This window comes from Carcharhinus amblyrhynchos, chromosome 2 (assembly GCF_965287045.1).
Source record: "Carcharhinus amblyrhynchos chromosome 2, sCarAmb.v2.hapA, whole genome shotgun sequence".
NCBI classification, from domain to species: Eukaryota; Metazoa; Chordata; class Chondrichthyes; order Carcharhiniformes; family Carcharhinidae; genus Carcharhinus; species Carcharhinus amblyrhynchos.
The window spans coordinates 109487307-109513140 of record NC_137325.1 but is presented as its reverse complement, the minus strand read 5'-3'; the positions used below and the strand labels follow the sequence as shown (position 1 = coordinate 109513140).

Here is a 25834-nt window from a genome sequence, read left to right as displayed (position 1 = left end):
GATTTTATGGATTGTTGTTGTCCCCACTCATGCTAAAGTTTCAGGTGGAAACCCCTGTGAGGGGTTGGACGGGGGTGGGGGTAAGGAAGTAACAGTTACCTTGGGGCCTGAACTGAAGTTGCAGCTACCCAGTACAGCAGAACCACTGGGAGTAATGATCGCTGCTGGAGCTGCAGAAAGGGCTTGAGGAGATATTCACTGCTGGATTGTGACTTAATTGGTCTCGCTGGGGTCATTTTGATTAGCCCTGGAAATGGGGGGGAGGGGGACTTAGGGGATTGAGGGACCATGGGGAGAAGAGAACCTGGTGAAGAGAAATGGAGGAGTGGGGGGAGACATCTGATGTGTGTAAGGACTACAGCACCACACATACATACACACCACACACACACACACACCTGCACTTCCAGTTGCTCTGGGTACTTGGTGTGGGCCACACTCACTGCTCCTTAAATCCCGGTGGTGCAGTTTGAGGTTCTGAAGTCAGCATTATTTACCTATATCAGGGTCGAAGGTGGTCCACTGGTATCCCAGCCTAATGGTATTATCACTAGACAATTCATTCAGAAGCTCAGCTAATGTTTTAGGGTAGCACAGTGGTTAGCACTGCTGCCTCACAGCTCCAGGGACATTGGTTTGATTCCTGGCTTGGATCACTGTCTATGGAGTCTGCACATTCTCTCTGTGTCTATGTGTGTTTTCTCCGGGTGCTACAGTTCCTTCCACAGTCCAAAAATTTGTAGGTTAGATGCATTGGCTAAATTGCCCCTTAGTGTCCTGAGATGCGTAGGTTGGAGGGATTGGCGGGGTGAATATGCAGGGATTACAGGGATAGGGCCTTGGTGGAATTGTCATTGGTGCAGGCTGGATGGGCCAGATAGCCTCCTTCTGCACTGTAGGACTTATATGATTCGATTCTAAGAAAATAGTATGCGGCATTGTTTAAGCGTTTAACTTTGGAGAAATACAGGAAACCTTTACTTAGAATGCCACAAAGATGTAAAATTAATCGTGCAGAGTGATAATATACTTTTCTTCATGTTCAGAACTTACCATCTGTGGTAGTGAGTTACGTGTTGGATCCCAAACCTGGAGAGAGAATCTTGGATATTTGTGCTGCTCCTGGTGGGAAGACTACTCATATTGCAACATTAATGAATGATAAGGTGGGACTAAAACATTGAAAATAATCTGCTTTGTGGAAATAAAAAGAACTGTTTTGACCTAAATAATACTCATATTCTTATGATGAAAAACAGAAGAATGTTTGTTTTTGCCAACAGAACAGCAACGTGTGTAATATCGATTTTTAAAGCTGAACACTTTAACAGTTGTGATAGGGAGCAGTGCGCAGCTTAAAGTAGTGAAGTCAGATTTGGCAATCAGCAGCTAAGCTTAGTGTGTATATTTATCCTTCAGTGCATGGATACAAAGCCAATCAAATGGCCATTCGGTCAGCAATGGCAGTATAAAGAATAAAGAGCAGTACAGCACAGGGACAGGCCCTTCGGCCCTCCGAGCCTGTGCCAATCCTGATGCCTGCATAAACTAAACCATATGCACTAATGGAGTCCGTATCCTTTCATTCCCATCCTGTTCATGTATTCGTCTAGATGTCCCTTAAATACTGCTATTGTTCCTGCTTCCACCACCTCCCCGGGCAGCGCGCTCCAGACATTCACCACCCTCTGTGGAAAAAAAACTTGCCTTGCACATCTACTCTAAACTTTTCCCCATGCACCTTAAACCTATGTCTGATAGTACTTGACTTTTCTACCCTAGGCAAGACCATCTGACTATCTACTCTGTCCATGCCACTCAAAATCTTGTAACCCTCTATCAGGTCACCCCTCAACCTCCACTGTTCCAGTGAGAACAAACCGAGTTTATCCAACCTCTCCTCTTAGCTAATACCCTCCAAGCCAGGCAACCTCCCGGTGAAGGAAATCAGCTAGGATCTAAGCAAAGGCTTTGGATTTGCAGAGTAGATCAACAGAGATGTGATTTTCGTTTCAATTAAATGATCAATTTTAGTAGACTGCAAATCAAAGTGGGAGAGGCTGGAGACTGCAATATTAGTGACTGCATTAGAAACAGTGCTCTTGTCACAGCACAAAGTAACTGGAGGGATTGAGCGGGATGAAGGTTTTGTATAAGAAAATGGAGCTGGAGATGTGTGGGGAAAGAGCCCTGTCACTATAAATTATGGAGTTCTTGGAGCCACGTGCAATGGCAGTCAAGGGACCTGGTACGTGAAATGCGGGATGTGGGATATGAGGTTAAGAGAGGAGAATCAAACACGGAAATCAGATTGCTATGGTTGAAAAGTCAGTTAGAGATGGAAATTGGGTTACTCAGCCACCTAATCCATCACTAAGATACCTATTTCCAACTCTGTAACATCATCTGTCTCGACCCTAAATCAGCTCATCTGCTGGTGAAACATTTATCCGTGCCTTTGTTATCGCTAGACTCCTCAGTGTCAATGCTCCCCCCTTCTCCTACCTTTCTGCTCTGTAAACTTGTGCTCATCTAAAACAGTACTGCTGGTATCCTAACTTGCTGCAAATTCCATTCATCCATCACCCATGTGTTTGATAATCTACATGGAAACATTACTGGATTGGGATTTTAAACAAAGAAACATGGAAAGTAGAAGCAGCAGTAGGCCATTTGGCCCTTCGACCCTGCTCTGCCATTCATTTTGATCATGGCTGATTGGCACATTCAATATCCTGATCCACCTCCCCCCCAACCCCACACTTCTCCCCATATCCCTTGATCACTTGAGCTATATTTAATTTCTTCTTGAAATCAGACAACGTTTTGGTCTCAACTACATTCTGTGGTAATGAATTCCACACATTCACCACCCTCTGAGTGAAGAAATTTCTCCTCAATGCAGTTCTAAAAGGTTTACCCCTTATGCTCAAAACTACAACCCCTAGTTTTGGACTTCCCAACCATTGGAACATTCTTTTTGAATCTATCTTATTTAACCCTGTTAGAATTTTATAAATTTCTATGAGATTCTCTCTCACTCTTAATATAATCCTAACTGATTTGGTCTCTCCTCATAAGGCAGACCTGCCATTCCAAAAATCAGCCTGATAAAGCTTCACTGTACTCCCTCTATAGCAAGGACATCCTTCCTCAGACAAGGACACCAAAACTGCACACACTGCTCCAGATGTGGCCTCACCAATGCCCTATACGATTGCAACAAAACATCTGTATCCCTATACTCAAATCCTCTTGTTATGAAGGCCATCATACCATTTGCCTTCTTTACTGTCAGCTGTACCTGCATGCTAACTTTCAGCGACTGATGCACAAGGACACCAAGGTCTTGCTGAGTATCCACCTCTCTCAATTTGCACCCATTAACTTCTGGTTCCTATTTTCAAATCCCACCATGGCTTCACCCCTTCCTTTCTCTGTAACTTGCTGTTACTCCACAATTCTCTGAGAACTCTGCGCTCCACTAATTTTCTAGCTTTTTGTACACTCTTGAGTTATGTTTCTCCACAATTGGCAGCTACTATTTGCAGATGATACAAAATTGAGTGGGAAGGTGAGCTGTGAGGAAGATGCAGAGATGTTTTAGCGTGATTTAGACAGGATGAATATGTGGGCATATGCAAGGCAGATGCAGTGTAATATAGATAAATGTGAGGTTATCCACCTTGGTAGCAATAATAAGGAGACAGATTATTACTTAAATGGATGTAAATCTGTTTTGATTTGAGTTAGTTTATTATTGTCACATGTATTAGCATAGCGAAAACTATTGTTTCTTGCGTGTTATATAAAGCATACCATTCATAGAGAAGGAAACAAGAGAGCGCAGAATATAGTGTTACAGCCATAGCTAGGGTGTAGAGAAAGATCAGCTTAGCGCGAGGTAGGTCCATTCAAAAGTCTTGACGGCAGCAGGGAAGAAGCTGTTCTTAACAAAGAACAAAAACAGCCCGGGAAACAGGCCCTTCGGCCCAACGAGCCCACGCCGCCATCCTAACACCGCCAGTCCCCCCTCCTCCACCCATGACCCTCATCCAATGTTTTATGGCCATCCACATTGATTGATATATTACCTTAGACTTTTGTATTTTTTTTCTCAAGGGAAGAAAGTGGAAGGGAGAATATCCGGGGTGCGTGAGGTCCTTAATTATGCTGACTGCTTTGCTGAGGCAGCAGTAAGTGTAGACAGAGTCAATGGATGGGAGGGTGATTTGCGTGATTGATTGAGCTGCACTCAACCTTTTGTAGTTTCTTGCGTTCTTGAGCAGTGCCATACCAAGTTGTGATAAAACCAGAAAGAATGCTTTCTATGATGTATCTGTAAAAGTTGGTGAGAATCATAGCTGAAATACCAAATTTCCTTAGTCTTCTGAGAAAGTAGAAGCGTTAGTGGGCTTTCTTAACTATAGTGTCAGCATGGAGGACCAAGACATGTTGTTGGTGATCTGGACATCTAAAAACTGGAAGCTCTCGACCCTTTCTACTTCATCTTCGTTGATGTAGGCAGGGGCATGTTCTCCTTTACACTTCCTGAAGTTGATGACAATCTTTAATTTTGTTGACATTGTGGGAGAGATTATTGTTGCTGCACCAGTTCACCAGATTCTCTATCTCAGTCCTGTACTCTGTCCTCTCATTGTTTGAGATCCAACCCACTACGGTGGTGTCATCAGCAAACTTGAAAATTGAATTGGAGGGGAATTTGGCCACATAGTCAGAGATGTCTAAGAAGCATAGTAAGGGGCTGAGAACACAGCCTTGGGGGGGGGCACCGGTGTTGAGGATGATCGTGGAGGAGGTGTTGTTGCTTATCCTTAATGATTGTGATCTATGAGTTAGGAAGTTCAGGATCCAGTCGCAGAGAGCAGATGCAATTTATTGCAGCAGCTGGCTTTGGCATAGTTGATATTTGATTTGGTCCACGAGTCATTGGGACCTGGGCTAATGTACCCAGCAATGCATCAACACAGAAATTCATATACTGCCTTACTCATTTGTGTGGTAGGCAGAACACCTTCTTGGATTGACGGCAGCATTCTTCTAAATGGAAAAGGCCACTCATTTTGCCACTGCATAACACTGGTGTGAAACATCTGGTGTAACCATTTTAGTGCTGGTATGATGCTAGGTGCGTATTCCCTATGACTGGTGAGTCATATCAAACACCACGTCCCTTCAGCTATTCCCAAAAGGAGGTGTACTGACCATACACCGTCAACTATGGCTGGCAAAACTCAGAAAGATAATGTCTAACATTAGATATAATTCTGTGATTGGATAGCACTTTTGGAACAATCCTGAGTGTGTTGAGATTTACACTAAGAACCTTTCTGAGAGTTTCAGTCAGGCTAGCAGTGTGGCTCACTTATGCTTGCTGGAAGCTGCATATATTCAAAAGTAGGGACCTATGCTCTGCAGGCAAAAGGAAAATGTCCAGACATTACGCCTTTTTTGAATAAACACAAGCACGGGGTACAAAAGCTCCCTGGTGCATTTGCCATGGCAGTGCTTCAACCACTTGAGAGCTGACTTGCCAACCAATTCACATTGTTTTCCTGATGCAGTATGAGTTGTTGTTCACTTTGAAATTTGGCATTCTTGCATGTGCCCTGATGATTTGCAAGATAAAAAGTTTCAACAATATGTCCCTTATTTCAAGAATACTGAAGCTTTATACTGTCGAGTGTCTCTTAATTTGTGGTACAATTTGTGGTACAGTGGTACAACCACTGTGTCTGTCTCAATTTTTGAGGAGTATTTGGTATTGCAAAGGCAAATTATGAGTGAATTTAGAAGCGTTGTACAGTAGCAGAAAGGCCAAATACTCTTATTTGCTGAGCGTATTTATCATATTCATGTGTCTTGCTTATGTGTACTGCTTTAACTGATGTATGACTTTGGTTCCCTCTAGTGGTGTTTTGATGTATTGGATCCTTTTTATATAAAAATAAATCAGAACAACTTTGGAAAGATCATTATGCGTTTATCATTAACTTGTCAGTATTAAGAAAAATAACAACACAAGTTGAACTCTTCGACATGAAACTGCCGTCATCTTGCCTGGCAAAATACTTGTGCACCAGAATTGTTTGCTGCCATTTAGAATGTTATCAGTTATTAGCAATTGTGGAAAAGCTTGAAGTTGTAAATTTAAATTTTTAGTTTTGGTACATGAGTCATCAGATAAAATTTCCCATCTTTCAATTTAAAGAGAATTTTTTCTCACTGAACAATTCAAATCTAGCATTAAAATTCCAATGCCACTTTAATACCAGTAAAAGAGGGAGAGAATGACGACAGTGAATCCTGATGAAGGAATCTACATCGAACATCAAGTGCTTCCATTTCTGCAATGATTTTGCCTCATTTCATTTGATTCAATTTATTATTGTCATGTATTAGTATATAGTGAAAAGTATTGTTTCTTGCGTGCTATACAGACAAAGCATACCAAACATAGAGAAGGAAATGAGAGGGTGCAGAATGTAGTGTTACATTGTAGAGAAAGATCAAGTTAATGTGAGTTAGGTCCATTCAAAAGTCAGCAGGGAAGAAGCTGTTTTTGAGTTGCGTGATATGCGACCTCAGACTTTTATATCTTTTTCCCAATGGAAGAGGTGGAAGAAAGAATGTCTGGGGTGCCTTGGGGTCCTTAATTATGCTGGCTACTTTTCTGAGGCAGCGGGAAGTATAGACAGTGTCAAAGGATGGAAAGCTGGTTAGAGTGATGGACTGGGCTTCATTCACAACCCTTTGTAGTTTACTGCAGTCTTGGATAGAGCAGGGTCCATATCGAGCTGTGATACAATCGGAAAGAATGCTTTCTATGGTGCATCTGTAAAAGTTGGTGAGAGTTGCAGTGAACATGCCAAATTTCCTTAGTCTCTTGAGAAAGTAGAGGTGTTGGTGGGCTTTGTTAACTATAGGGTAGTACACGTTGTTGGTGATCTGGACATCAAAAAACTTGAAGCTCTTGACCATTTCTACTTCATTTCCATTGATGTAGAGAGGGGTATGTTTTTCTTTATGCTTCCTGAAGTTGATGACAATCTCCTTTATTTTGTTGACATTGAGGGAGAGATTATTGTTGCTGCACCAGTTCACCAGATTCTCTATCTCATTGCTGTACTCTGTCTCATCATTGTTTGAGAGCTGACCAACAATGGTGGTGTCATCAAGAAACTTGAAAGTTGAATTGGAGGGGAATTTGGCTGCACAGACAGAGGTGTATAAAGAGTATACTAAGGGGCTGAGGGCACAGCCTTGTGTAGCACCAGTTGCGGATGATCATGGAGGAGGTGTTGTTGCCTGTCCTTACTGATTGCAGTCTTTGGGTTAGGAAATCTAGGATCCAGTCGCAGAGGGAGAAGCCGAGCCCCAGGCCACGGAGTTTGGAGATGTGTCTCTCAGGAATAATGGTGTTAAAGGCTGAGCTGTAGTCTATGAATAGGAATCTGACATAGGTGTCCTTGTTATGGAAGTGTTCCAGGGTTGAATTAGGGCCAGAAAGATGGCGTCTACTGTGGACCTGTCACGTCACTAGGCAAACTGAAGTGAATACAGGCAGTCTGGGAGGCAGTAATTGATTTGCGCCATGATTAACCTTTCGAAGCACTTCAGAATGATGGATATCGGAGCCACTGGATAGTAGTCATTTCGGCACACTTCCTGGCTTTTCTTTAGTACTAGGATGATGGTCGTCTACTTGAAGAAGGTAGGAACCTCAGATAGATGTAAAGAGAGGTTAAAGATGTCTACAAATACCCCTGTCAGCTCATCTGTGCAGGATCTGAGTGCTCGTCTGGGTACCTCATTTGGGCCATTTGTTTTCTGTGGGTTGACTTTTGAGAAGGCTGCTCTTACGTCGGCAATAGTGACCTTGGACACAGCTTCGTACGAGGCTTCCGGGATGGAGGCTGTGCTCTCACTGACCTCTTGCTCAAAACAGGCATAGAATGCGTTGACCTCATTGGGAAGGGGTGCTTTGGTGCCAGCGATTTTACATGCCTTCATCTTGTTGCCTGATATGTCTTGCAGACCTTGCCACAGTCGGTCGGAGTCCATGTGGCTAGCCTGGGATTGTAGCTTGGTCTGGTACTGTCCTTTTGCATCTTTGATGGATCTCCATAGATCATATCTGGCTTTCTTGTATAGGTCAGTGTTGCCTGACTTGAATGCCTCAGACTTGAACTTCTGCAGGAAGTGGATATCCCTGTTCATCCATGGTTTCCAGTTGGTGAACACACATATTTGCTTCTTTGGCACACACTCTTCTACACATTTACTATTTGTGGTGGTGTATATTTTGCCCTGCGCAGTCTTCACATCCGCTTGGGGTGGGATGTAAACTGCCATCAGGATAACAGAGGTGAACTCCCGCAGATGATAGTAGGGGTGGTATTTTAGTGTCGGGTGTTCTAGGTCCAGGGAGCAGAAACTTACCAGTCTAGGCACCACAATGGTGAACAAAAACACTTATTAATACCTCATTTAAAATGTACTTTCTCCACAGGGGGATGTGATAGCAATGGATAAGATTGCAAATAAGGTGAAGAAGATAAAGCAAAATGCTGAGAACTGGCAACTGAAGTGTATAAAAGCGTTTTGTTATGATGGAACTAAAGCCCTGGCAAAGGAAGGCATTTCGGATGGGCAAGGTATGAATGAAAGCAAGAGCTGAATAGCATTTGACAGCATGGACAGGTTGAGATTGTATGTGTATGTAAAAATGTAGTCTAAATTTAAAAATTTTTAAAAATTCATTTGTGGGACATGGGCATTGCTGGCTGGCCAGCATTTATTACCCATCCCTAGTTGCCCTTAGGAGGTGGTGGTGAGCTGCCTTCTTGAATCGCTGCAGTCCATGATCTGTGGGTTGACCCACAACGCGTTAGGGAGGGAACTCCAGGATTTTGACCCAGTGACCATGAAGAAACGGTGATATATTTCCAAGTCAGGGTGGTGAGTGGCTTGGAGGGAAACTTGCAGGTGGTGGTGTTCCCATTTATCTGCTAACCTTGTCCTTCTAGGTCGAAGTGGTCATGGGTTTGGAAGGTGCTGTCTAAGGATGTTTGGTGAATTGCTGCAGTGCATCTTGTAGATAGTACACGCTGCTGCTACTGAGCGTTGGTGGTGGAGGGATTGAATGTTTATGGATGTGGTGCCAATCAAGCGGGCTGCTTTGTCCTGGATGGTGTCAAGTTATTTGAGTGTTGTTGGAGCTGCACCTATCTGGGGAAGTGGGGCGTATTTCCATCACACTCCTGACTTGTGACAAAATGTGACAAAACTGTATTCTCTAATATTCAGTGAAAGCCTAAGTGCTTGCCAGCATTTAGTTTTGTACCTTTAATGTTTAAAACTAGACTATTAGTATGTTGTCCTGTCTAAAATATAGGAAAAAGAGGAATCAGATAGATTTGATGGTGAGAACGAACATATCGTAGTTCTTTTTTTCAATTTTGCTTTTGTTGTAGCCTAAGACAAAAGGACTTTTCTTACTCAGAAAGATACTTTGAAAACTGTTACCAAAAGAAAATCTGTTTTCATTTGTTGTGTTTCTAATGCAATGCTTAAACTCAACTTGGATCATATATATTTTTTAAATTTAGGACTTTCGGAATTATGTTTGGTTCTAACAACATGATAACTATTCATGATTTCTACAGCAGGACCCCCATTCCTACCGGAATCTTTTGATCGCGTGCTCCTGGATGCACCTTGCAGTGGGTTAGGTCAGAGACCAAATATGGCCTGTGATTGGAGCTTAAAAGAAATCACTTCTTATCCGCCGTTACAGCGAAAGTTGTTCAGAGTGGTAAGTTTTCCCTTTTATAGCCTCTGGTAAGTTTTCTAACTCTAACAAAATTAGGGAAGACTAATTTTATGTACTTTCTTGCAATTAGAGACTGAATTTTAAGTATTGTTCTGCAAACTTGAACATTTTATGCTATATTTTTGAATTATATGTTCCTCTTGTACTAATTAATAAACTCGGATGTTGTCGGAAGTTGATGTATACTTATTTTAAAAGTACAAGGGATTCTGGACAAGTACATTTCACTGCAGCTTCCTGATTTGCAATCTATAACCCTATAATCTATATTTTGGAGTAAAATTCAGGGAAGCTGCTTAGAATCTAGCATGTGCTCCTTAATATCTCAGTGATGAAATGTATCTTCAGTTAGCGATTGGGAATGGAGGAGGAATGGGCTGGTGCTTGGGCCACAGATCCCCTATCACCTGGTTGGTGGAGAGGTCTTCATCCAAGGTGTCCACCTGACCTGAATTCACGACTGTACAGACCATTGTAACTCTCTCTGTTTTGCAAGATTCTCATGTTTTTCTTCTCTGTGTTCGCTGTACCATTCAGACCTCACTGGACTCATCTTTTCTTTCTATCCTCAATGCATTACTACCCCATTTGCCTTCCACCATCAACCATTTTGCCACGTAATCACCTTTGCCGTTCTTCGTGCGATAGACTTCCCCATTTTGCTCTTTCCTTTCCTCTCTATGTTTTGTATCTGCAAGTTCAGGTGGAAGATCATCAACGCTGGGACAGTGTTTTTTTTAATTCATTTACGGCATATGGGCATTGCCGACTGAGCCAAAGATACTGGCTGGAATTTTACCACCCAGCACACCACGGAAATCGGAGCGGGTGAGGGACGGACCATGGAAATGTCCGTTGACCTCGGGCAGGATCTTACGGGTCTGGGACGAGTCGGGCTGTAAAGTCCCATCCAAACTGAACGTTTCCAGCATTTTCTGTTAATATTTCTAACACCTGCACTGTTTTGGTTTTCTTTATATTTGTCTCTGGTTTTTCATTATGAAATATTTTCTTAGGCAGTCAACTTACTGAAACCTGGAGGTGTTTTGGTGTATAGCACCTGTACAATAACACTGGCGGAAAATGAAGAACAAGTTGCCTGGGCACTCGATTCATTTCCCTGTTTACGCCTACAGCCACAGGTCAGTCTTACTTGGTGTGTGGTTAACTTAGTTAATGCAGCTTTTAAAATAATACTTTCACACAATTATGTTGTCATGTTTATTGCACAGTACTTACAGTCAACCCACATATTTCTTTTTAAAGTTAAGAATTATATTTGGTTCAGGCGACGCCGATAAATTTCTGATTTGTACGACAGGGTTGATATAGACTGTTTTCTCCAATAAAACAATTTGTGTGATTTTATGCAGTTTAAATTAGAATTTTTAAAAAGTTTGAAAAAAATTACAAAATACAAGCTTAATGTGTCAAATCAATTTCTGAAATGCAAAGCTGTTAACAAAAGATGTATCAATTTGTTGACCTCCCTGAATGCTTAGTGTAGCTTTCAGATGAAGCAGGGTTAAAGAGTACAGGATAATTGGAATGTAAGTGAGTCCTCATTTTAAATGTAATTAAGTCCTCGTTCTATCCAATACTCCAAACTGCAACTAATACTGTGATCTCTGTGGCTGCAGATGGCAATGGCAACCAGCAGAGACCTGACAAGTCTGAGAGAGAGACTTGTCTGAAAGACCCGTCAGGCCTCTGCTGTTGCAGCCAGCCTTGACCCAGTCCCCACTCCTCCAACTGATCGTGAGCCCCACACTGCCCGGAAATATACCCCCCGCCACCCTTCCCTCTACCGATCACAACTGCAGAGTGCGTAGCAGCCCGCCCCATCTCCCCACCAACTGGCTCCCAGTAGGCCCCATCCCCTTGGCTCTGCCTGGTACCCATTGCGCAGTGCCAGGATGCCAGGCTGGTACTGTCCAAGAGGCACCCTCTTGCTCGAGACTTCCCTGGGGAGGCCTCAATGGCCTCTGGTTCTACCAGCGAGGCCATCATGACTGGTCCCTGTTCATAGGGACTAGCTGTTTTCCTCATTGCAGACAACCTCTCCGGTGAGGCCACAGAGGCAGGTAAGCCCAGATGATTGAGTCCCGAGCTCGCTAATTTCGTCTACGTTATATGGAAATTTGATTTAAATAATTTATTCAGTCTTGTGCTGGATATCTGGTGCTGGCAGGATCACGAGAAGCAAGAAATCGGGCATGAACCTTATTTCTCGGCTCTCGTGCAATCTTACCGGCTCACCCCACCCATCGGCCAGTGGCGTGCCATGGTAATATTGCCCCCTTTGTGTCTGTTCTAAAAGTAACATACGTCAGAATAAATCGCAATCCGCTATTCCAATGTGTGTTCTTTAACTTCTCAAATTGACTAGAGCAGGTTGCATGACCTCCTTCTATAATGTATCATTCTAATTCTTTAGGTAAACTGAAGGATCTTCCTCAAGGAGGATTGAGAATTAGAAAGGTGGATAAATTGAGGGTGGGTGTTCCAGAGAATAGTGTCAAGACAGTCCAAGGTACGATGCTGGTCATGGGATGAGGGCTCCTGGAGTACTCAGAAGCAGAGTTACAGAAGTGCATAGCTCTCAGGGTTTGTAAAAGATCACAGAAAGAGGGAGTGATGAGACATGGAGGAATTTGAATGTGAGGATGAGAATATTGAGGGGAGATTTAAAGAAAAAAAAGACTTGCATTTATATAGCACCTCTCTTACTCCCAGAGCCATGAGCTCCATTGAAGGTGAGGCTCGAGTAACTGTCTTTCATATCAAGCCTGTCTTTGTTTGAACACTGATGAAAGATCATCCACTTGAGCGGCATGGTGATACAGTGGTTAGCACTACTACCTCACAGCGCCAGGGACCCAGGTTCGATTTCCGGTTTGGGTCACTATCTGTGTGGAGTTTGAACATTCTCCCTGTGTCTGCATGCATTTCCTTCAGGTGCTCCGTTTCCTCTCTCAGTCCAAAAATGGGCGGGTTAAGTTGATAGGTATGCTAAATTTCTGCATAGTGTTAGGGGGATATCAGGGGGATTAGTAGGGTAAATATGTGGGGTTACGGGGATAGGGCCTGGGTGGGATTGTTGTCAGTGCAGGCTCGATGGGCTGAATGGCTTCTATCTGGAGTGTAGATATTCTATCATTCTATGAAATGTTAACTCTGTTTTCTTCTCTCCACCAATGCTACCTGATCTGAGTGTTTCCAACATTTTCTGTTTTTAATCCTTTTACAAATGTTGGCTATGTGAACCAACATTTTCCAAGCGGCAATTAATTTGTTTTGGATTGCTGTCTTTCATAGTGTCTGACCACTGATGTTAAGCGAACTGACCTGTAGTTGCTGGCTTTATCTTTCTTCACATTTTCTGAACACGGGTGTAATGTTTGCAATCTTCCCAGCCTCTGGCACTCTCCCAAAACTAAGGAGAAATGGAAGATTGTGGCCAAAGTCTTTGCTATTTCCAGCCTCACCTCCCTCAGCAATTTTGGAAGTATCCCATCTGAACTCAGTGACTTTGAGCACTGCTCATTTTTACAGTACCTTCTCTATTTTTATCCTGTCCAATTTCTCTATACACCTTCCCCCTGCTGCGCTATTGGCGCTGCCTTTGCTTTAGTGAAGACAGATACAAAGTACTGATTAATTACTTTAGTAATGCCGTCTGCCTTCGCACGATCTCCTATTTGACCCCTAATTATCCTTACCCTTCCTATGAACATTGTTAGTATGTCTTTAAAGACTTTTTTTTTGTTCTTTACACTACCTGATCATCCATTTTTGTTCATTCCTATTGCCCCTGTTGGCTTGTTTCTCATTTCTCCTGTTCACCTGTGGATTTGTCCTTCATTTATTCTAAACAGGAGTAAATTCCAGTTTATCCAACACTGGGGCCGGAAGTTTACCTCCTCACCCGCCACGGAAATCTCCATTGACCTTGGGTGGGAATTTCCGGTCTTGCTCAAGCAAGGCTGTAAAATCCCACCAAGGATGTCAGGCAAACAAGAGGGCTAGTTCAAGGATTGATCTTTCGGGTTGCCAAGGTAATGGCGTGAGGGTTGAATGAGAAGATATTATTGCTGCTAATTTGGCAACCGAGAGGGAACCATGCTAGTGAGCTAGGTGTGAGAGAGGCATTGGAGAAGGTTGTTGCTGTTAGCCATGTGAAAGATGACAGGGAGGAAGGGGGATAATGACACATGGTCCCAATATTGGGGAGTTGGGTGGAAAGCAGTTCAATGGAAGTGAGCTGAAAAAGCGAAGGGATGGGTTACCTGGACCAAATGAACTTGGGAAGAAATAGTGGAGGCTGGAGTTATGGCCAAAGGGAAACTGAAGATATATAGTAGGGGCAGTGCTAGTTTGACGAAGCTGTGAGGGAGATTGGCTTAGCAGACATGGGAAGGGAAATGATGTAGCATTGGCATGTTAATGCATGGTTTCTCGATTCACAACAAACAAGTTCATGAGTTCCTTTCATTTGTTATTTGGCTCGGCAGTTGGGGTAACTGTCTTCCGTGCCTTTAATACTATCCTTTCCTGTTCTAATGCACTTCTGGCTTGTCTTGAGCACTCCACCCACTGTAAACTGGAGATCAGCCAATCTTCGCTCGCCATATTCTTATTTGCAAGAATTCCTGTTCACCCATCACCCACCTGCTCGTTGGTCTGCGTTGGCTCTCAGTTAAGCACCAACTCAATTTTATAATTCTTACTCTTGATTTCAAATACTCTTGTAATCTGATGCCTTCCTATCTCTACGATAAAAGCAAAGTACTGAAGATTCTGAAATAAAAACAGAAAATGCTGGAATATTTCAGCAGGTCTGACAGCATCTGTGGAAAGTGAATAGAGCCAACATTTCAAGTCTGGATGACCCTTTGTTGGGACAGATGCTGTCAGACCTGCTGAGTTTCTCCAGCATTTTCTGTTTCTGTCCCTCCCTATCTATTCTCCCCCAGGCTTACAACTCTTTGAGAAGTCTACAGTTCTCTAATTCTGGCCTCTTACGCAGCCCTGAATTTAGTCAATCCATCATTGGCTGTTGTGACTTGAGCTTAAAGTTTTAAAGTTTATTAGTGTCACAAATAGGCATACATTAACACTGCAATGAATTTACTGTGAAAATCGCCTAGTTGTCACATTCCGGTGCCTGTTCAGATACATTGAAGGAGAATTTTCATGGCCAATGTACCTAACCAGCATATCTTTCAGAGTGTGGGAGGAAACTGGAGCACCTGGAAGGAAACCCACACAGACATTGGAAGAACATGCAGACTTCGCACAGACAGTGGCCCAAGCTGAGAATTTAACCCAGATCTCTGTGCCGTGTGTTAGCAGTGCTAACCACTATGCCATCACGAGGACCTCAGCTTCCCTCGGCTATTCTGTCCTTAAATGCCTCCACCTCACTATCTCTCTTTACTTTTTAAAGATACTCCTTAAAACCTACTTTTGTGACCTCCTTCTCATGTGATTTGATATCAAAAGTTTTGTTTGCTAGTGTTTCTCTGAAGCATTTTGGGCTGTTTCACTATGTTAAACATGCTATATAAATGCAAGTTGTTACAGTAAGAGTGGGCAGTCAGAGAGAAGGAGACACATAAAGACATTAAAGAAGCCCTTGTTCTTCAGAATGATCCTAGTGTACGGGATGGTTTTGGTGGAAGAATGTGGGGTTGGATAAAGCTTGAAATACTTGAGGGGAGAAATAGAACCAGAATTGCTTCTGTAGATTTCCATTCCTGGAACAAATGAGTAGCCATTCTATCCACACAGCTTTTCTTGGTAGTGTGTCATTCCAAGCTCAGGAGGACACTCTGTCACCAGTAGCTGAAGAGAGATTGGCTTGATGTTGTCTGCTGACTTTTTCTCCTGCCTGCCAATTTTGAAATATCCTTTCCCTGGGCAGTCTGTCAAAATCAGAATGTTGGTTGTTGTGCAGTCACAAACATTTGGGGGCGATTCTTCCAAATTGCTATGCTGCTTGAGGAACGCAGTAGGCTGGGATATATCAGTGGAGGCCGTTTAGTGGGCTCCCCACTGGGTGCCAACAGCTCCATGCAGGAATTTGGAGCAGAGCTGATTTAGATATTAAAATCAACATCCAAATCTTATTAGCGAACCCTAGACTGAAGTCTCCAAGTCGACTAGCCTCTTCTCCACCCTTTCCTCACCCCCACCTCCCTCGCCTTGCGTGGAGTGTTTCAGTCCAGTGAGATTTACAACAGCTCCCCACTAACGGGGAGCTGGCAGCCTGACCCCACTGGAGTGGAGGGAGGCCACAGACGACTCCCAGAAGGTCGGGTGTAAGGAGTAGTGTGCCCCGTTGGCATTTCTGGCTGGCACTGCCAGCCTGGTCCCCTGGCACTGCCTGAGTGGGCAAAGTGACAATGTCCAATGGGCACCTTGACATTGCTCATCTGGCACCGGGCAGTGCCAAGGAGTGGAGCCTGAGGGAGGTGTGGCCTAATGGAGAGGGAGATCAATGGGAGTAGGATGGTCTTGCTGCTACTCTACATAGGGATCGGTGGCAGAGGGAAGGAAGGGGCTGATCATGGCTGGCCGTTGGGGAGGGGGTGAGGGGCAGGCCCAGAGACGTCGGGGAAACTCACGATCGGGGGGTTTGGGGGTTGGGGATTCCCACGGCCAGCAATCGGGAGACCGGCATGCACAGATCTCTACTATGGTAGATTGGAGCATGTGCAGTGTCCTGCTCAGCGCTACACTGCTGGCCTCTCCAGCGGGAATATGCCCCATTTCCTGATTTTCAGTTTGAAATCCCTGAGCCACTCTGTGATGCTCAGAGTATGGGAGATTAATTTTGAAGATCATGCTTAAAAAAAACAGGGAGTTACTCCCATTTTTACACGAATTTGGCACTTAGAATTTTTGCCTTACTCTGTGTTGCTGTGAATTGGTACACTGCCTTGGGAAACCACAAAATGGTAGTTGTCAGTATTATTCATCTTAGATTTGTTCTTGGTCACTACCTAAACCCCCACAATTATCATTGCTCCATCATCCAGATGTGACTTTAACAGTCATGATTCAGAAAGCTAATATTGCTGTGTGTTGACTTACCTCAAGAAGGAATGTTCTTTTTTGGTGGGATAACATGGTTAACTAATTCTTCATTCTGGGATTTTAGTGTTGGCCTGTATGTCAAGAACTCAGACAAAACTCAATACTGAAAGTTATAGTTTGATAATGAATGTTTATCTCTTCTTACTGTTTAAATGGTGATTCACAATATCACAATATATGTAGCATTCGTGTTTAGAAACTAATTTTGTAATAATCACTTGATATTATTGAAATAAAAGAATATACATGAAGTTTGAATTAAATGTCATTTCTTCAACGTGCTTAATTTCTTCACAAGTTCAACAACTGTCCTGTTTCAAAAGCACTCTGGATTTTTAAGGGTTAAATGCATGTTTTTAACAAGCATCTTCTTTCATAGAAACCTCACCTAGGCGAAGAAGGAATGATGGGCGCTGGACTGTCACATGATCAACGGAAGTTGCTGCAAAGGTTTGATCCATCCAGTGTGACTAAAGACAGTTTCAATGTTTCTTCAGATCTGAATAGCAGTCAGAGAGCACATTTAATCAAGTCTGCCAATAGAGACACAATAGGCTTCTTCATTGCAAAATTCGTGAAGATGCAGGGTGTGTCATAATCCAAAACAAAACATCAAATACCGGAAATTCAAAATAAAAACCAGAAGATTCTAGAAATAAAGAGCAGGTCAGTTAGCATCAGTAAGGAACAAAGATGGGTTATTGATGTTTCACCTGTGTACCCTTTAATTAATAGCTAGATAGTTGGTATGCTGTTTGTAAACTGGTTAACACCTGAAGCTCAACTGTGAGCGCCAGCAGTTATTGTTCCCATGACAGCAAGCCAAAGGCATTGTTGCCATGGTAGCAATAGATTTTGCCAGCTGTTCAATGAATCATACACCATGTGCTGAAAAAGGTCATTAGGAGCTCTTGCATTTCATATAGAACCCGGATTGCAATATTTAGTCATATTTCTAATGTTTTGCTTATGGAGACAGAAATGCAACATAGCAACAGTTTCATGTGAAATGCTATGTACGTAATGTCAAATTTTTGACTTTTATTTTACATTTAAGCATAACTTATTTCAATTTTATAGTCTACAGAAAGTATTGGGAAACATTTTTGTCCTTTTTACATTGTGTTATTATTGACAGTTAAATCTTGTATTATTTTATGTGAATTTCTTTAGTAAAGAAAACAGACCGAACTATCCATGATTATATTTCCTTATTAATTTTGTGCACCGTCCACAGTAAGCTTATTTATAATGCCCCTATTTTTGAGTCACAATTTTTATATCAACATTTTTAAATAATGATATTTTATCAACAATGATAAAACCTGTTGGTTAGTATTTGCTGTTGTACTGTAGGGCCAGGTCTTCAGCCACAGCATGAGTTTCTTAGATCTGCCTGTCATTTGGGTTTTAACACTCAATTGGAAATCTATTATGTTTGAAGTTGCCCAATTTTGAATAGTAATTTGCCTAGCTGTGTGGTTTGGCCTTGAAAACCTAGCTCTTGCAACCAACTGATTTTACAGCTGACAGATTTGGCCACTTTGTAACTAATGATTTATTATTTTCCTTGAGCCTACTACATATGACTCTTGCTTCCTCACGCAGTGACCTCTTGCTTGTTTTCATATCCCTGCAAGTGATAGAACAAAGCAGAATGATGAGACAGAGTACAGGAATGAGAGAGAGAATCTGGTGAACTGGTGCGGCAAAAATAATCTCTCCCTCAATGTCAACAAAATGAAGGAGATTGTAATTGACTTCAGGAAGCGTAGAGGAGAACATGCCCCTGTCTACATCAATGGGGACGAAGTAGAAATGGTGGAGAGTTTCAAGTTTTTAGGTGTCTAAATCACCAACAACCTGTTTTGGTCCCCCTGTGCCGACATTATAATTATGAAAGCCCACCAACACCCCTCTTTCTCAGAAGACTAAGGAAATGTGGCATGTCAGCTACGACTCTGACCAGCTTTTACAGATGCATGATAGAAAACATTCTTTCTGGTTGTATCACAGCTTGATATGGCTCCTGCTCTGCCCACGACCGCAAGGAACTACAAATGGTAGCAAATGTAGCCCAATCCATCACGCAAACCAGTCTCCCATCCATTGACTCTGTTTACACTTCCTGCTGCCTCAGCAAAGCAGCCAGCATAATTAAGGATCCCATGCACCCCGGACATTCTCTCTTCCACTTTCTTCCGTCAGTAAAAAGATACAAAAGTCGGAGGTCACATTCCAACCAACTCAAGAACAGCTTCTTCCCTGCTGCAGTCAGACTGTTTAATGAACCTACCTTGCATTAAGTTGATCTTTCTCTACACCCTAGCTATGACTGTAACACTACATTCTGCACTCTCTCCTTTCCTTATCTATGAACGATATGCTTTGTCTGTAGTTGCGTACAAGAAACACAGTATGTTAATACATGTGACAATAATAAATCAAATCAAATCAAAAGCCTGTTGTGGGTAGAAGCATTTTATTCATACCAGTTACAGAAGAGATTCTACAAATTGCCGTGAGCAATGCCATGGAAGATCTGCCAGTAATATGTCTCGTTAAGATTTTCACTTCCTGCATTTATTAACCATGAATGGAATCTTGTGGCCTCCCCTGTGGCAGGGAATTTAATCAGGTGAGAGGGTAGCTTGTGGGGACACTGTCATCTTCTATCCTTGCTTAAGCCCACAGATAGCCTACCTACCCGGCCTCCAATTGAAGTCCTTAAGTGAGCAATTAATGCCCACTTAATAAGAACAAAGAACAGTACAGCACAGGAAACAGGCTCTTCAGCCCTCCAAGCCTGTGCCACTCATTGGTCCAACTAGACCATCCGTTTGTATCTCTCCATTCCCAGTCTGCTCATGTGACTATCCAGGTAAGTCTTAAATGATGCCAGCTTGTCTGCCTCCACCACCCTGCTTGACAGTGCATTCCAGGCCCCCACCACCCTCTGTGTTAAAAATGTCCCTCTGATATCTGATACCTCACCCTACCACCACTGGTATTAATCTAGCAGTGTGTGAGAGTCTCACCATTTGAGGAATGGAAGAAATTCTTGGCATGTTTGCTTGCAAGCTCCCAGGGTTGGGTGGTGAGGTGGTATCTTGTTGAAAGGCATTCAGTGCCTGATCTGCGTTGGGAAGCATCAGGCTGAGGGGGTTTGAGAGCCACCTACCTCCATGCCCTTGAGGGCTCGGGTAGTGTTTGAGGGCTCGGGTAGTGCAGTAGAAAGCTTTAGATTGGCTAGGAGGGAGTTGAAGAGGGAGTTAAGAAGGGCTAGAAGAGGGCATGAGATGACTTTGGCTGATAGGATTAAGGAGAATCCTAAGGCGTTCTATAGGTATGTCAAGAACAGAAGGTTGGTTAGGGCAAGATTAGGGCCAGTTACAGACAGTAGGGGGAAGTTGTGTGTGGAACCGGAAGAGATTGGAGAGGCATTGAACCATTATTTCTCTTCGGTGTTCACGCAGGACGATATGAATGTAGCTGAGGAGGTCACTGGGGTGAAGGGGTGTAAGATAGAAAGTATTGTAGTTGATACAGAGGATGTTTTGGATATTCTAGATGGGTTGAAAATAGATAAGTCCCCTGGTCCGGATGGGATTTACCCTAGGATTCTATGGGAGGCAAGAGAGGTGATTGCAGAGCCACTGGCTCTGATCTTCAGGTCGTCGTTGGTCTCTGGTATAGTACCGGAAGATTGGAGGACAGCGAATGTTGTCCCATTGTTTAAGAAGGGGAGCAGAGACTTCCCTGGGAATTACAGACCAGTGAGTCTTACTTCTGTAGTGGGCAAGATTTTAGAAAGAATTATTAGGGATAGGATTTATAGTTATTTGGAGAGTAATGAATTGATTAGAGATAGTCAGCATGGTTTTGTAGCGGGAAGGTCGTGCCTTACTAACCTTATTGAGTTCTTTGAGAAGGTGACCAAAGAGGTGGATAGGGGTAAGGCAGTAGATGTGGTATATATGGATTTTAGTAAGGCGTTTGATAAGGTTCACCATGGTATGCTTCTGCAGAAAATGCAGATGTATGGGATTGGTGGTAATTTAGGTACTTGGATCAGGAATTGGTTAGCAGATAGGAGACAGAGGGTGGTGGTTGATGGTAATTATTCATCATGGAGTGCGGTTACGAGTGGTGTGCCTCAGGGATCTGTTTTGGGGCCACTGCTGTTTGTAATCTTTATTAATGATCTGGATGAGGGTATAGTTGGGTGGATTAGTAAGTTTGCTGATGACACCAAAGTCGGAGGTGTGGTAGATTGTGAGGAAGGGTGTCGAAGTTTGCAGGGTGACTTGGACAGGTTGCAGAGCTGGGCCGCGAGGTGGCGGATGGAGTTTAATGCGGAGAAGTGTGAGGTAATCCATTTCAGTAGGAATAACAGATGTGTTGAGTATAGGGCTAACGGGAGGACTTTGAATAGAGTGGAGGAGCAGAGGGATCTAGGTGTATGTGTACATAGATCCCTGAAAGTTGGGAATCAAGTAGATAAGGTTGTTAAGAAGGCGTACGGTGTCTTGGCGTTTATTGGTAGGGGGATTGAATTTAGGAGTCGCAGCGTCATGTTGCAACTGTACACAACTCTGGTGCGGCCGCACTTGGAGTACTGTGTGCAGTTCTGGTCCCCACATTACAGGAAGGATGTGGAGGCTTTGGAGAGGGTGCAGAGGAGGTTTACCAGGATGTTGCCTGGTATGCAGGGGAGGTCCTATGAGGAGAGACTGAGGGATTTGGGGTTGTTTTCACTGGAAAGAAGGCGGCTAAGAGGGGATCTTATAGAAACATATAAGATGATTAGAGGTTTAGATAGGGTGGATGGTGATAGCCTGTTTCCTCGGATGGAGAAATCTAGCACGAGGGGGCATGGCTTTAAATTAAGGGGGGGTAGTTATAGGACGGATGTCAGGGGCAGGTTCTTTACCCAGAGGGTGGTGAGGGACTGGAATGCCCTGCCAGCTGCAGTTGTAAATGCGCCTAGTTTGGGGGCGTTTAAGAGATTGGTGGATAGGTTTATGGACGAAAAGGGATTGGTTTAGATTAGTGGGTCAATGTTTTTTTTTAAAAATAAGACTGGTCGGCGCAACATTGTGGGCCGAAGGGCCTGTTCCGCGCTGTAATGTTCTATGTTCTATGTTCTATGCCCTTGTTGCCTACCCTACGACTCCTTTCTCACAATCACTCAGTCACCTGTGCCTCAGTCCCTTCATGGTTTGAGGCTTTAGGTGGATAATGGCAGCAGCCACTGCATCCCAGGTGGCACTGTTGAGCACCGAAGAGCTTCTGGTCTTGGATTGGCTGGCAGCTCAGTGAGTGGAACTTGTAACCCTGGGTCCTTGGTCATGGGCCCACTGCTGGCTCTATCAAGTGCCTGAGTGGTTCAAGATATTGCAGCCCTCCCAAAAAGAGGTATTATAAGGCCCTCACTAGCTATTTAGCTGGCAGCGAAGATTCCCGTCGCCTCCACAAGGTTCTGTCCCATATTTCCTATGCCATGATTTGAGTTTAAGACTTCTTATTTCAACATTTAAAATGGGAAAATTTTTTGAAATGAAATCTTTTGCTATCAAACTTAAACCAGTGAAGTCACCACGGCTTTTTGAAAAATTGTGTTTGCCTTTTTCCCTCTAGCTGTAAGTACTAATGCGCAAAATAACATTTTTTAATAATCTGAAGACAAATATTCCACAACAGCACAACTAATATTATTGAATTTTCGTTGTATATCTTTGATATCTCTGCTTCATGAGCTCAGCATTTAAAAATCCTGGGCTTCAAGTAGATATTTGTTCCCAAAAAGGAGTCAAGCTAAGGAAAACCTGATCATAAGAGATAGGAGCAGAATTAGGCCACTTGGCCTTTGAGTCTGCTCTGCCATTCAATCATGGCTGATTTTTTTTCTCATCCCCATTCTCCTGCCTTTTCCCCATAACTCCTGATCCCCTTATTAATCAAGAACCTATCTATATCTGTCTTAAAGACACTCCATGACCTGGCCCATGATCCATCTCCTTTGACATCCTTGAGAAAGTGATAACTTAATAGGATACTAAACATCCAGAAGGAGTTTGGCTGCAGTCCTTGTGGAATTCTCTTCCCCATACTTTGGATATGGATAAGAGAAACTGGCTGCATGATAAACCATCTGCTACTTATTGGAAAAGATACATAAGGTAAGCGTGAGGAGAACACTGAGTGGGCTACTCCAGGATTCATTCCAAGGTCATGATTGTTTCTAATTTACAGCAACAACTTGGACTGAGAAACCTAACGCAAATTGGGTAAATTTGCAGATGATAACAAACTTGGAGGAGCAATGGGAAATGGAATTGGGCCAATTATTAGAGGACAGAGTGCCAGCTGATTAAAAACTGCAAACAAGATTCTGAATAAAATTAAATGTATAATTGACAATATAGATAAAGGGCAGCATGAGATAATGCATAAGATCACTTGCAAAACGCCTGGAACAGATGTGGGAACTAGAGCAGTTTGGCAGTGCTCACCGACATGTGGTAAAGTATGATGACCACATAAGCTTAGAAAATCTGCAGCAAGACACAGCAGTTAGCAATTCGTGCCAGAAACAAGACTTGTGCTATAAAGCAACCTTGACAGCATTGTGCAGTCAGGTTTCGACTCGGGGATAGTACATTTTGCTAGGGTTACATCAAATTCTGTGGTCAAACTAAGGTGCGTTTTAGTGGAAAATGCAAACATGGGATTAAATTTGTGTTCTTTGTTACCCAAAGCTTAGAAATATCTTGGATCAGCACCTAACTTGTGGGTATATTAGATATATTCACTTGAATGTAATTACATATGTAATTATTATGGCACTTGAGACCATTCGACCCATCAACTCCATGCGGCTCTCAGATGAGCAGTCTAATTTGTCCCATTATCTTGCTCTATCTTTGCAGCTCTGGAAATTTATTTCTGTCAAGTGCATATCAGTTTCTTTGGGAAATTGTTCATCGTCTCTGTGTCCACCACCCTTGCAGGCAGCGAGGCTCAGGTTGTTAGCGTACACTGCGTAAAATAAGTTCTTCCTCACATCCTCCCTGCAACTCTTACCCAAAAACTTAAATTATGTTCTCTAGTTCTTGTACTATTAGCTAATAGGAACAGCTTTGCCTTGTCTGCTTTGTCCAAACCTCTCATAATCTCATGCATATCTACCACATCTCCCTCCCCTCACCAAGGAGGACAACCTCAGCTTTTCCAAACTAACCTCAAGCGGTGAAATCATTCTGATAAATCTCCTCGGCACCTCTTAAGGGCCTTCACATCTTTTCCAAAGTGCGGTGACTAGAAACTGAATGCAACAATTTAATTGCGGTCTAATCAGAGCTTTACAAAGGTTCAGCACAACTTCCCAGCTTTCCAATACCACCGCTTATAAAACCTAAGATACCACATGCTTTGCTAAGCACGCTCTCAACATGTTCTGCCATCTTCAAAGGTATAGGCACACAAACCCTTCAGGTCCCTCAGCCATTTCTTCTCTTCTATATCACCGCTCTGTATCCTTCCTGTCACAATGCACCACCTCTCTGCCACACTTGTCTGCCCACTGCCCTGTTACAGTCAATTAGTTTCATCCTCACTGTCAGTCTCCCCAAATTTGGTATCATTGGTAAATTTCAAAATGTTACTTTCTGTTCCTATGTATGTCAAAATAGCCATGGTCTAGCACTGAAAGCCTTGGGGAAAGCCACTGTATGCATCCTCTACATGGCGGGGTGGAATGCAGCCATTTATCACAACTCGTTGGGGGCAGTTCTCCCATTCCAACCTGCTAATTTTTTGGTGGATCAGGCTGGGAGATTTGCGCACATGTTCCCGAAGCGCATGCATCTCCCAGTGATGGATATCCAGCACGATCGGGACCACACTGGAAACTGGTGGGAACAGCAGGCAAGTCATTTTAATCTTATTTTAATGTGATTATGGGGACTGGGATTCAATTTTCCAGGCCCAATAGCATCTCCCACCCGCCTGTACAATTTCATTCTAGTGAGGTTTAAAGTAACTACCCACTTTCGGGGAATTGGTGGGAGATTTCGCTGGAGTGAAGAGGGGTCAATCAAGAGGTTGGGTGGTGTAGGATAGTGCCCCCAGGCATGGGCACCCTAGCAGTGCCAGCCTGTGCCTCTGGCACTGCCCACCAGGTATTGGGCAATGGCAAGGGGGTAGGGCCTATTGGGGGTGGGGCTTAGTGGGTAGGGCCTTGGCGGCGATCGGTGGAGGTGAGGGGGTCCTGCTGCCACTGACATTTGGATTGATTGGGGCTGGAGGGAGTTTAGCAACTGGGTGGGCTGGGAAGGGGGGGTAGGGAGGTGGTCTGCTGGGGGAGGTCTGCCTCCTGTGAAAGGGCTGTGTCGGGGATGTTCATCATCGGTGGGGCTGGCCTAGGAATGCTTGTGGAGGTCACGATTGGACCATGGGGGATGCTGGAGGTGCAGCACTGCAGGGGTCCCAGGCCTGGCCAGCGATCGAGCTGACCAGCAAACTGCAGGCTCACAGTTTGGGGCCACTGCGCATGCACAGCATTCCGGAACTATCAGACTCCTTTGTGAAAGGGCCCCACCCCTGAGCTTTTAATGATATTCACGATTGTGACCTCTGATTGCACAGAGTGGGAAGATTTGTCTGAACCCCCACTGAGAAAAAATAATAGTGATTTATGACATATTTTCTGTGAATTCAACACTTAGAATATTTTTTGGGAGAACCACCCCCCACTGTTTTGTCTTTAGCCCATTTTTACCCAAAATGACTCCTATTCCATGAGCCTCAATTTATTTTACGTGGTATTTTGTTGAAGGCTTTCTTAAAATCCATACCAACAGTTCCATTGTATCC

At 43.5% G+C, this 25834-nt stretch overlaps 1 protein-coding gene across 3 annotated transcripts in view; it reads left to right on the top strand.

Annotated features, from left to right (window-relative positions):
• Window positions 1-19414, top strand: part of nsun6 (NOP2/Sun RNA methyltransferase 6) — a 42530-nt gene extending 23116 nt beyond the window's left edge. For 2 of the 3 annotated variants that reach the window (XM_080210965.1, XM_080210959.1), the window contains 6 exons: window positions 1047-1166; window positions 8534-8678; window positions 9690-9838; window positions 10873-10998; window positions 17337-17407; window positions 18598-19414. In XM_080210965.1, coding sequence (XP_080067091.1) covers window positions 1047-1166; window positions 8534-8678; window positions 9690-9838; window positions 10873-10998; window positions 17337-17407; window positions 18598-18808 — 822 coding nt within the window. In that variant the 3' untranslated portion in view covers window positions 18809-19414. Of the gene's footprint in view, window positions 1-1046; window positions 1167-8533; window positions 8679-9689; window positions 9839-10872; window positions 10999-17336 lie in introns of all 3 variants that reach the window. The other variant, XM_080210976.1, reaches the window with a different exon arrangement.
• The last annotated feature ends 6420 nt before the right edge of the window (window positions 19415-25834 follow it).